The sequence below is a fragment of the Arvicola amphibius genome, chromosome 10 (assembly GCF_903992535.2).
Source record: "Arvicola amphibius chromosome 10, mArvAmp1.2, whole genome shotgun sequence".
Lineage (NCBI taxonomy): Eukaryota > Metazoa > Chordata > Mammalia > Rodentia > Cricetidae > Arvicola > Arvicola amphibius.
In genome coordinates this window covers 32150780-32164512 of record NC_052056.1, presented here as the reverse complement: position 1 = coordinate 32164512, position 13733 = coordinate 32150780, and the positions used below count along the sequence as shown (strand labels likewise).

General features: G+C 37.9%; 1 protein-coding gene across 2 annotated transcripts in view; it reads right to left on the bottom strand.

Annotated features, from left to right (window-relative positions):
- Epha3 (EPH receptor A3) overlaps window positions 1-13733 on the bottom strand; it is a 304113-nt gene that overhangs the window by 215745 nt on the left and 74635 nt on the right. For both annotated transcript variants that reach the window (XM_038345226.1, XM_038345227.1), the window contains exon 3: window positions 972-1632. In XM_038345226.1, the coding sequence (XP_038201154.1) occupies window positions 972-1632 (661 nt within the window). The remainder of the gene's footprint in view (window positions 1-971; window positions 1633-13733) is intronic.

The window sequence follows — 13733 nt, the reverse complement described above, 5'->3', positions numbered from 1 at the left end:
AAATATAATTTATACGAAAAATATATTTAAGTAATTGTTACATTAAATATATAGTCTTAAAAATAATACCCAAACTGATAAAAATTCAGAATCCCTAATAATATTAAAAGTATTAAAAAGGCATACAACTTTGGAAATACCTATAATATTTTGAGTAATTAATTTTTTCTTCCCCAGCTTCTCCCAGATTCACCTAATTTCCCTGCACACACACACACACATAAAATACAGGTACACCATAATAAGCCAGTACAAATACACTGGTTTGGATTTTTAAATAAAATTATTTTCTTAGAGCATTTAAACATCCACTTGGTAGCCAATACCATTAACTATCAATAACAGGCCATACTTTATAAATATTAAGACAATAATACTGAGATAGGTTGACCACATATAATTATCCCTCTGTCTAAGTGTTATAATTAGATTAGCTGAGTATACCAAAGATGTTTCCTCGGTGTCAAAAAAAGGCAGATGTATTCCACTTTAATTGCTACTATCACACAACCATCAAACATAAGCTAGTAAGCAAACCTCAAGCCTGGAAAATGGCTCAGCCTGCAAAGGTTCCTACTATCAGGTGTGATAACCTGAGTTTGATGCCCAGGATCCAAAAGTTAAAAGGAGAAACCACTTCTTCCACCCGCCCTAATAACTTTACAAAATACACCACTGTATGTGGGCATCCTCCCAACTAACTCAATAAAGTAAAATACAATGAAAAAAAGTAGCACAGATGACACCTCTCCAGGGTGCAGTCCAGCACCCCAGAGTTACACCCATTAATATTTCAGAACAGATCACGAATCAACACATCAAATGGAATAAATTTAGCATATAAATCGACTCATAATTCTGAGCTGTGTTGTACTGCCAAGTGAGATCAGATTCGGTTAATTTATTTTCATTACTTTATAATAAACTCACAGGAGACAAATTCAACTATAAAGAAGAAAGAAGGCTCTTACCTTGGCATATGAAACCTTGTTCTTCATACCCAGCGTTGCAGGTGCACCTTCCGATGGGGACAAGCCATTCCCCCTCTGTGCTGCAGTACATCCTGGGAGGATCCTCCTCCTTGGAATTATTGACACAAGAGCCCCTAACCTCCACCAAAGACTGGGAGTCCATGGGTACTGTGTCTGGAAACATAGCCAGATTCTTCACCGTAAACGGACACTTTTTGAAGTACACTCTCACAGACACCAAGGCAACACAAGCACCAACGTCTTGAAAAGCCAAATAAAACCCCTTTTTGTTGACCGGCCCCACTTCTCTAATCTCAGTGTTGAGTTTCAGAATGCGGTCCCCAAGATCCATCTGGGTGAAACTTTCATCGGCCGCAATGGTGTCAATCTTTGTAAACTGATGCTCCCGGAATTTCACACTCTGGTCATCGTCAGACTCCATGTAGTACAGGTTAAAGGTCTCCTTGCAAGTCCCCAAAACCAATGGGATGCTGTTGCAGTCCCGTAGTGTGAACTTGAGCTCCACATAGATTTTCTGAGCTGAGTTTCTTGGGACCCAGTTTGTCCTCAGCCAATTATTTTGGCTGTGATCCATGACATTGCATACCTGGTAAGTCCTGATGGGTGTGTAATGCTCATCAACACCACTGATCTCTTCCCACTGAAGAATCAAAGCAAAGAGAGACAGGCAAAATTACCGAGGTAAGTGTGATGATGACACACACAGAACAAAAGTGCCAAGGCGAATTAACTAACTAACAAAAAAAAAAAAAAAAAAAAAAAAAAAAAAAAAAAAAAAAAAAAAAAAAACCACCATAAACAAGCAAAGGCTTCGATGCAGCACATTATAGAGATCTGTGAACAAACTCCTAACCTTCTAGTATATGGTTATTGGTGAATTCAATGCCACAAAGCAGTTTCATAATTGAATGAATACATCTGCCTTGCACTGAAAGTTTTTAGATATTCAAGAAAAGGCCACTGGGCAAGCCATTATGCACAGCCAAACACTGGAGCATGAAATCCTGGAAAGAATGGTGAAGAGTGATTCACGTTAAAGACTTGCTGCAATTCTGCATTTTGTCTGACTGTTTTAAAAGAAAATGACAACTAACAGTACCCAAAATTGTTTTTCTCACAACTTAAACATTATTGGAGTAAATTTTGTTTGCAGTAAAATTCAGCGACTTTACATGATAGCATCACCATGGAGCTTCACTCACACCATTTTTAAAGAGTCTCAATTTTTTTTTTTTTTTGGTGGAGCCATGTTGGGGAAATGTCAGCTTCTCCAAAACAGTTATTATATGTGAAACAAAAACAGGCATGTAGTGAACATTATGGTTTGTACTGCCTTAGCTCCCATATTGGACTTTTATATGGCCAAAAAAGTTAATGTGTTGTTATTATATTAGTTAAATTTATATTATTAACCCCTGTCACTATAAAAGAAGATTTTCTTTAAAGTTCTAAGAGTTTAAAACAGTAAAGAAGGATATTTTGTGATCATCAGAATATATCTTGGGAAGCTTAATTCAAGGCCATATTGCTGGCATTACTCATGTTACTCTATCATGCCAGGCTCTCCAGATTCTATTGCTGCGTATGCATTTTCTTTTTTTCATGTACAATTTTGCCCAGATCTCTTAGGAACACTAGTCCTTTACTAAGATGCTTTTTAGTTCAAAGTCTTCCAGGGTTCTCCAGTGCCTATGCAAAAAAACATTTAAACTCTTCAGTTTGAAATTTTAGTTTCTTCCAAAATGATCCCAATCTACATGCTAATTTTTATAGAGTTCAAATAGAGAATAGAAACTTCTTTCCAATGAGAGAAATTTTACTGTTTTCAAGAGCCATGTTAAATTTCCTGGTCTTTATTCCCTTGTTTATGGTGCAATTACATTGGAATATATTTTTCTTCCTCCTTGACATTAATAACCCTATTGTTCCTAAAAAATTATACTTTAAACATTACATTTATTTACAAGTTAATTCATCAAGCGTTCGTGGATAAATTTAGAATTTTTTCTAAAATGAAATTACTAAATTTTGAATTATTCATATTTATAATACTATATGACTATTGGGGAATGAATTAAATGTAATATATGACATTAACCCATAAGAAATTATTACTAGAGTGAAGCATATGGTGCAGTGGTAGAATATTGTCAATAATATGCAAAGTTCCCTACTTGGTTTGCAGGATGAAAAAAAATGTTAGAGAATTTTTAAATTTTGAAGATCAATCATTGCATTGGACATTATAATTGTACTCTTAAATTTCACTACAAGAAGAAAACTGAAGGAGATAAAGGGGATAAAAAGAAGAAGTCACAAAGTATCTTATTTTCAGATAATATTAATAGGTGGCTCTAAAAATTCCAGCAGAAAATCCTACAACTGATATAGTTACAACATAGTCGTTGTTTACAAAATTCTCAAAGATCAGTAGCCTTCCTATATACAAATGACAATCTGACTCAGAAAGAAATCAGGGAAACAACATTTTTCACAGTAACCTCTAATAACTATCTTTTAACTATCTTTGTAGTAACCTTTAAACTATCTTTGGGTAACTCTAGCCAAGAAGTGAAGGCATGGCATTGGCACAATAACAGACAAGTTGATCAGTGGAGTTAAATTGAAGACTCAAGGATAAATCCACACACCAATGGGCCTGATTTTTGCTAAAGAATCCAGAAACACATACCAGAAAAAAAGACAGCTTCTTCAACAAATGGTGCTGGTCAAACTGAATGGCTACATATAGAAGAATTCTAATAGGTCCATACTTATCAACCTGCACAAAACACAGCTTCCAATGGATAAAAGACCTCAACACAAAACCAGATACTTTAGACATGGAAGAAGAGAATGTGGGGAATAACGCTGAACTCATTGGCACAGGAGAAGACTTTATGAACAGAACACTATTAGCTCAGGCACTAAGATCAAAAATTAGCAAATAGGAGTTCATGAATATGAAAAGCCTCTGTATGGCAAAGGACACTGTTGTTTGGACAAAGTTTCTATTCTACAGAATAGAAAAAAGTTTTCACCTACTATATATACAGTACACGGCTATATCCAAATGTGTAAACAACTAAAAATAAAATGTGATGCAGATATAAGCAGGATTCTCAAAGGGAAACTCAAATAGCTGAAACTACTTAAAGAACTTTTTAACATATTTAGTCATCTGGGACATCCCAAACAAAATTACTTTAAGATTTCATTTTACACTTCTCAGAAAGGCCAAGGTCAATAAAACAGGTGAAAGCTCATCTTGACAAGGATTTGGAATAAGAGAAACACTCATCTGTTGCTGGTGGGTATGTAAGCATCCTCACCCAGGATGGGAATCAGTGTGGTAGTTCCTCAGAAAGATTGGAATGTATTGACCTTAAGATTGGAAGTAGACAAGTTTGCCGGGCAAAAATTGGAACTTGAGGAAGGGGTGGGTTGGGGGCAAGGGGAGATGGGGAGAGAAAAGTGTGAGGGGGAGGATAGGGAGAGCTTGGGGGAATGGAAAACTTGGGATATAGGAAGGGTGGATATGGGAGCAGGGAAGCATATATCCTAATTAAGGGAGCCATCTTAGGATTATTAAGAGACTTGACTCTAGAGGGGTTCCCAGGTATCCAGGGAGATGCCCCCAGCTAGTTCCGTGGGCAGCTGAGGAGAGGGAGTCAGAAAAGGCCAGATCCTATAGCCATACTGATGATTATCTTGCATATCACCATAGAACCTTCATCTGGCGATGGATGGAGATAGAGACAGAACCCCACATTGGAGCACTGTACTGAGCTCCCAAGGTCCTGATGAGGAGCAGAAGGAGGGAGAACATGAGAAAGAAAGTCAGGACCGTGAGGGAACCTTCATCTGGCGATGGATGGAGAGAGAGACAGAGCCACACATTGGTGCACCGCACTGAGCTCCCAAGGTCCAAATGAGGAGCAGAAGGAGGGAAAACATGAGCAAGGAAGTCTGGACTGCGAGGGGTCCCCCCACCCACTGAGATGGTGGGTCTGATCTATTTGGAGCTTACCAAACATAGCTGGATTGGGACTGAAAAAGCATGGGATAAAACCGGACTCCCTGAACATGGCAGACAATGAGGGCTGCTGAGAAGCCAAGAACAATGACACTGGATTTGGATCGTACTATGCATACTGGCTTTGGGGGGGCCTGGCCTGTTTGGATGCTCACCTTCCTGGACCTGGATGGAGCCAGGACGAACTTGGACTTCCCACAGGGCAGGAAACCCTTACTGCTCTCTGGATAGGAGAGGGAGGGGGAGTGGAGGGGAGAGGAGGCAGAAATTTTTAATAAAAATAATAATAATAATGATAATGATAATAATAAAAAAGATTCAGCTTACTACTCTTGGGCACACACCCAAAAGATGCTTGACCCTACCACGAAGACAATTACTCAGTTATGCTCACTACAGCTCTGTTCATAATAGCCTAAAACTGGAAACAATCAAGATGTCCCCAAACAGAAAAATGGAAAAAGAGTATGTGATATATTGCATAATGGAGTATTCCTCAGCCACTGAAAAAACAACAATAAAATCAAGAAAATTGCAGGTAAACGGATGAAACTACAAAAGATCACACTGAGTGACGTAACCGAGACCCAGAAAGACAAATATGATATATATTCCCTTATGCATGGATATTAGCTGTTAAGTCAATGATATCCAAGCTACAGTCTGCAGAACCACAGAGGTTGAGTATACAGTAAAGGTCTAAGAAAGGACAAATTGATCTCCCTAGGAAAGGAAAATATAATGTATAGTTATGGATGAATATGGGGACAGCTAGAATGGAAAGATATATTGGAAAGCGGAAGGGACCAGAAGATGAGGAAGTGAATATGGAAGAGAGACAACTAAAGTTAATGGCCACTTGAGGGATAATATGGAAACCTAATACAGTAGAAGATTCCTAAGGTACACACATGTAAGAAGGAGATGTAAAAGAAATCATCAAATTCGTGAAATAGAGTCCAAGTTGGCCATTTCTTATCAGCAAAGTAACTTCCATTGCTGGGATTTATTTAGCAAATTTTGTTAGCAAAAGGAGTCCCATGGAAACACATAAACAAACCAGGCTGTTACCACCACTGTAGGGAATTCTCAACATACAGAATGCAAAGATCCATTGCTAAAGACAACATCTACAGAAAACAGTGGAAAGGGAGAAGCTATGCCGATGCCTACATAGAGACTTTACCTCTATATCCCGGTGTCTTTGGTGCAGGAAGGTACTCTGCATGCTACCAAAGAAGAAACAAAGACATCAATCCAGCCACAAACCCTTTGATCTACCAATGGCATCCTGTAAGATAAACTAGGGGGATGATAGGACAATGTGTATGTGAGTAACTAATAGTGATTTGATTGAAGACCCACTCTACAAGAGGGAACACATATCAGACATTGCTTGGGTAACCAAGAACTTAAGACTACCCAGGGACCTAGTGTAAAACCAAATACTACCCTTCTAAAAACAACAAAAATCAAAAATAAAAAGCAAAGCAAAACAAAAAGCAAAAAACAAACAAAGAAACAAGCAAGACAAAATGATGATTCTATACTCAAATATCAGTGCCTTGCTCAGCCACGATCAGAGAAGTGGGAACAAATACAGAGCCCCACAGTCAGACATTATACAGAGTGTGAGAGACCTTGGAAAACTCCAGCCTAAATGGGATATGTCTATCAAGTGTCTCCCCTCAGGTCTCATGGAATCACAGGGATGAGGAGACAAAAACAGCTTAAAATAATGGAAGAGCCAGAGATAATAGAGGATACCAAGAGGAGAAAACCCTCCGAATTAGCTGATGTTCAGAGGAACTCACAGACACTGGGGCAGCATGTACAGAGCCTGCACGGATGTGCACCGTATAAGTTCTTAGAGTTGAAAGGGGAAGTGGACACATGCCCGCATCCCTAACTCAGAAGCTATCTCCAATTGATATGCACTTTCAAATGAAAATTTAGTTTTCTCCAAGGGAATCTCACTGGGAAAAAAAAACTCCTTTCAAGAGTAGGTCTCATGGGCCACTCATAGATGGCCAATGGGGCTGACTGAGAAGCAAAGGACAATGGCTCTGGGCTCTGATTCTTCTGCATGGACGGGCTCTGTGGGAGCCTTCTCAGCTTGATCGATCACCTTCCTGGACCTGGGGGGAGTTGGGAGGACATTGGTCTTAGCATAGAGTGGGGAACCCTGATGGCTCCTTGGCCTTGAGAAGGAGGGAGGGGAGGTATGGGTGGAGGGGAGGGGAGGGGAGGGAAGGGGGAGGAGGAGGGGAGGGAGGGGGGAGGAGGAGGGAAGGAGATGGAAATTTTTAAATATAAAAAAAAATGAATTAAGTTGCATCTTTAGAGACCCTTTGTCTCATAATTCATGTCAAAGCTTATCATTCTAGAAACGTCTTATTTCTTATTTTAAATTCTTATTTTTAATTTTTATTTTCTACACACACACACACACACACACACACGCACACACACACACTTCTTTCTTTTTACCCTACAGGCTCTTTGCATTCATGTTCTGATTTCTAGTTTAGTGTTTTATGATTTCCTGAGTGTGTGAGGAAGTGAGTGTCTCTTTCTTCTGCCGTCTCTTGGGCTCTTTTTCTTCTGTTTGCTTTGTCCGAGATCAATGTGTTATTTTTCTTGTTTTATCTTATTATATTTTGTGATTGATCATTAAAAGCCTGTTTGCTTTCTAATGAGAGAGAGAAAGGAGATGGATCAGGATGGGAGGGGAGGTGAGAAGGAACTGGGTGGAATAGAGGGAGGGGATACTCAAATCAGGATATATTATGTGTGAAAAATCTATTTTCAATGAAAGGGGGGAAAGGAAATACAGTATTTCTTAAAATTTTTAAGTCGTACTGGAGGAATATAATACATTTATTCATTGCATGTGTGGATTATTTAGGTATCTTTTTTGAAGAAATTTATGTAAGAGGGGTCTCCGTTCTAAGGGGTTTATGGTAAGGTATCTATAGTAAAGTCCAAATCAAGACAAAATGTTTTAGAAGATTAAGGGGCTATGATTGGTGTTCAAAAATTTCCATTGTTAAATATTAATGTTTTGTGGTAGTGCTGAAGATTGAACTGTGAGGCCAGTCTGCATGTATTCTGGGTCTTTACAGTTAGATCATGACATTGGGATTAGAAATTAGAAAAAAAATCAATTGGCTTCCTATTTTTAAATCAAACGTTACTCATAAGAATAGATGAGTATTTACGTTGATCCATAAATCCTTTGCAAATTTCTTTGCTATAAGCCGTATTCAGCTAACCATTAAGCAGCACATTCTATAGAGATTTTCATAATTTGATGTAAAATATGATTTTAATTAAGGAATTCTCATTGTAGTTTAATTTGGCAAGCTATCACAAGTCCTTGAATACGGAGTTATGAATTGCATGAAGATAATGCAAACAACACCAGCATGCTTTTCACCGAGAAAGTCGCAGGGAGCAATTACCACTTCATTAATTTGTAATGAAGGCCTAATTGCCTGAAAGTGATGGTGGACTGCCATCTCCAAACGTTTACAGCACCAGATTCTCTAACTCTGGCAATTGCTGAGGACAAACAACAACAGAAATATCATCTCTAATGTAACATTTTTTTAACATCACAATGCTAAAACCATTAGCTAAATTCTTCTTACAAGTGCATGTTTGTTAATGGAAAGATGAACAGGCTTGTCAAATCTTTTTCCTCTTTTAACTAATCTACACATTCATAAATTCCTACAAATAGTATATCATATAACAACTGTTTTAAGGAAAACATGGAGAAAGGATAAGGTAGTACATAGAAATGATACATAGACTTTGGGAATAATAAGCATATTTGTCTTCTTGCCTTCTGCAGAAAAGTGTAAGGAAAGGTTTTAATGTTTACTTAAATCCTCTAAATCATCATTTCTGATATTTAGCCAGCTTTCCAGATCCATATGTAAAATCTGTATTTTTTTGGTCAATAAGCTCAGATTGAATTCCTTATTTTTCATGGTCCAGATTACTAAAACCCCAGCAAACACAAACATCAGATTGCTTATCCTTGAAGGAATCATTCTGCAACTTCTTTCTAGGGGATTTCATTAATATTTTCTAGAAAACAAAGTTCCTATTCCATTGGAGCCAAACATGCACTTTTTAGGAAAACAAACACTTTTAATAATTAATTGTCATTTAACCTAAAAACAGTCTTTCCTCTATTCCTCAATTATATTAATTAAAGATTTGTTTTATGGTTCAAACTAATTCATCTCGTGGAGAACATTTTAATGAGTTGAGAACAGGGAGTAAGGGTAATAAAAGCAGAAATACATGTTATCTAAATTGGGAGATATTCAATTATTTAGTACATATATAAGCAACTATGTTGGAGGACATAAATAAGATGATAAAATAACTTCATAATTTACCTTTAAGGACATAAAACTGGTTTTTCAAGAATTTGAAGATGACAAAAATAAAAATGGCACTAGTAGCATTATTCTGCCTAGAATTACTTGTAGATTCCATCGGTTCAGAAGAAGCCATAAATCTACATTTTCTTAATATACTAATGATTAATCAGGCTATCAAGTGGTTTTGTGTTCTTTCTTTCTCGACTCATGCCTCTCAGTCATATAGTTCTTCCCTTTGTACTATACCCAGGACAAACCTCAATGTTTGTCCCATATATGTTTGAGCACTCTCTGTGAAGCCGCATTTGACGTCTGAAGAGACACACTACCTACATTAAGGATGTCACTGTTAAGCTCATCACAGAGATATGCCAGGAAACCTCACTGTTATTTCCACTTCAAAAGTATGTACACATGAATGAGCATACATGCAGGGATATATTTCTAATAGCTTAGTATCAAAGTGCAAGTGGTTTAAGAATTAAGACAAATGAATAGAATTATAAAAATGGACTTTTTTGATTATGTGATCAATGGATCAATGTGAAAGAAAATGGGAAGTCAGCACTGAAGACAAAGAGTCAAGGAAAGGAAAATCATAAAGATTATGACTGCGAAGGTACAACTGGGAATCTTGGTTAAAAGTTCTGGGTATACATCCCCAATCCACTTTAACCTCTAGACATTTGATAGTGATATCATAACAGTCTTACTGAATATAGGGAATACAGCAGCCTCCTTCAGATGAGACATTTTGGAAAGAGAAGAAAAGCCTATTAGAAGGTAGAAAGGTTAGGCATTACTGATGAGGAAAGTCTGCAAAAGTTTTCAGAGTGAACACATCATCAGAAAGGAGTTACAGACAGTCTGTTTAGGAGTCTCGGGAGATTGGCCAGGTCGTGGTGATATCTGAACTTATAACAGGATGTTGTTAAAGACACCAGGTCCCCAGAATGGTTCCCTATGAGCACCTGTCTTCAGTTCTGTCTCTGTTATACAGCATGTCTAAGGTGGACTCACAGGTGCTCTGTTTTCCTTCCCTGTTATTTAGTTTCATAAAATCCTGAGACTGACATAAGAACTATAGAAGGTTCCATTCCACCAAAGCTCTGTAGGCAATTCCAGATCTCTCTTCCCAGATAGGACTAAGCGGAACATGTAGTGAGCTCAGAACTGGTACCACACCCCCAGTCTCATCTCTACTATCGTATATCTAATTTGCTTGTTTCACTTATTGATTCTGGCCCATTGTGAGACAGACAGCTTCTAAAACAATATTGCTTGGTGGGTCCTTCCCCACCTGTTCTTATTTTGTTCTGATAGGCCAAGACCTAGCAGAGTGTACCAAATATTTGAGAAGCAATGAATTATATTTGTCATTTGGCCTTCAGAAATTCAACTTCCCAGTGACACATCAGAGTGTTTTCCAACATGAGCTTCCATAACTTCTGGGTCACAGTGAAAGTAACATGTGATATTTAGCATTTGGCTAAGCATGTACTCCAAATTCCCCAAGACACAAAGCAGGATTCCAGTGCTGGAGGAAAATGATGTTGTGGAATAATCTTTTGTACACAGTAAGTATATATCATTCTGATTAATATAATAATTTGAGTGGCCAATACCTAGGTTGGAGGGACAGGTGGGACTTCTGGATAGAGAGAGCTCTGAGGGGAAGAAAGTTGAGGTCTTGAGCCAGATAGAGAGGAAGCAGGATAGACACTTCAGATTAAAGGTACCAAGCCGTGTAAAGAATATAGATTAAAAGATATGAGATGATTTACGTTATAACAACTAGTTAAGAGCAAGTCTGAGCTAAGTTCAAGCTCTCATAATTACTAAGAAGTCTCTGTGTGCTTATTTTGGAGGTTCAGGAGGGACAGAGAAAAACTGGTTACACAGTGATCAGATTCAGTCACCAGCAATTAGTACAGGGCACCTGGGGTCACTAGAAATCTGAATTGGTCTGTATACTTCACTGGCATCTTGGAGAAACCTCTAAAGAGAGGCACATATCAAGATCTGGAATAGACATTGGTACTTCAGAGTAAAGCAAGAGGAGCGATTAGAGGGAATACTGCAAATGTCTAGATGGCAGTTTCAGCATCACCTCTGCTGAGTCAGTGCTCACTCACTGCTTCCCAAAATAGCACGAAGGGCTGTGCCAATGCATTCTATGATGCTGAGTTTATGACCTCTTATTAAAGCAAGTTTCAGGAAGGCTCTTCATAACAAGAGATGCGGATCAGGACAAAACAAAGTGCTGGCATACAAATAAGTGCAAATGCTTTCTCATGAGACACTATGTGTCCTTTCAGAAAATGTTAACCCATATTGATTAACCATGATGTGACAAGCACTACACTGATTTGAAGGAGACAGGATATCCGTCACCAAGGAACCAGTTTCATCCATGTGTACGTGTACCTATTAAATATAAAGTCTACACAGAAATTTAAATTTTAATATGTGTGTGCCTGTGGGGTTTCTTTGGATTGTAAATGAGCACATTCCCACATGTAGATGCCATAGGGGGATACTGGATGTTGTACTCTCTCATCTTTGGGCTTCCTCCCTTGAGAGGGAGGTTTCTTGCCAATCTGGAGATGTGCTGCCACCACATTGATTTTTCTATCTTTACCCCCACAGAGCTGATTTCTAGATGGTTTCTAATTTGGATCAATTCACATTCTAAAGCATCTGTGCCAAAAGCTAAGTTAACTACTCCATAGAGATTAACTATAATTAAATGGCATATGATGTGCCAAGTGCCAAACATATTGCAATTAACAAAGCACAGAAATGTGCATTTGGTTACATAAGGCATTGGATTAAAAACACCAGTACTTAAGTTCTGTCAGATACTGTCCTTAACTGACTGAGTATCAGGCCTACGACAAGTTTATTTTAGAAGGAACGAAGTGAAAAGGACATTTTCTAGAAACTGTGTGTCAACAAAATTATGATACAGAGTTTCAGGATTGTTGACATGAATTTTACAAGTTGAATTTGGAAGTGCAGTATATAACGTTAGAGAAAAACAGAACACATTTTAAACTATGGAAAAAACTTGAAAGCCAGGGTATCATAAGGGAATTCCTAATCAGAGCAATTTATATTCAAGAAATGTAAGAAAAAGGCTAGAGAGATAGCTCAGAGGTTAAGAGCACTTGTTCTTGTAGAGGACATCAGTTGAGTTCCCAGGATCCACATGCTGCATCTCAACCACCTCACACCACAGTTTCAGAGGATTCAATGCCTTTTCGTCCACTGTAGACACTGAATGCACATGATGCATAGGCACTCATGAAGGCAAATCATACATGCAGGCAAAATACCTACATACATAAAAATTAAATGTACAGTAAAGTAAAAGATCTGCCTACAGGTATCATACCTAAATGGAATAACATTAAATACTTTCAACTACATCTGGTATTTGAATTTAATTTTTTAATAAATGTCAATATGAAAGGAAGAATAAAAAAGTTTTCAGTGTTAAGGCTTGATGTACACAAGGAAATATTTCTATCTTCAATATAAAATGAGAAGTAAAAAGTTTTCTGTTTTTCAAAACTATACCAGATAAGAGGAGGTCGATTATATTGGGTGATGAATCATCACCTAGTCTATAAAAACTGAAAAAAAAAGAAAGAAAGAACAACATAATGTAGGCATTCATTGGATACTTTCTCAACCTTTATTTTCAGGTATTGCTAAATGGTTCTACTTTTCTAGAATAAATTTCCCCTAAATATTAGGCAGGAGGACAATGAGCCTATCATGTTTCCAGCCCTTAGAAGAATGTTCAAGGTGAAATTGTCCAATAAAAAAAGGTAATTTTAGAATTGAGTGTAACTGCTTGAAAATGATGGGAGAAAATTCCATGCACATGGGCTTAACGTGTCTAGACTGAAAACTGCTAAGATAGGCATTTACAGAATTATTACACATGGCCAAAGACTTAGAAATTAATGCAGAGCAGTGACAGCAGCACACTGCACCTCAGCTGTGAGACCCATGTAATTTCCTGCTCTGATAATAGGTCACAGCCGTCGCAATTCTCAACAATTTGCAATATACCTGTACAGCACTCAGAGCGACGGAAATGAAATTAACTTGTGTGACATGGATCCTGCGCTAAGTTTTATGGACCTTCTGATAGGAAGTTTACAATTTAACCAAGTATGTGTTACTCTTCAGAACACACCTCTGGTCTCTGCAATCGATGTACCTTTTCAATGGGAAGCTAAACGTGCAGACACTTCAGTGAGTGATACTCCTTAGGACTGTAGCAGCCAGGCC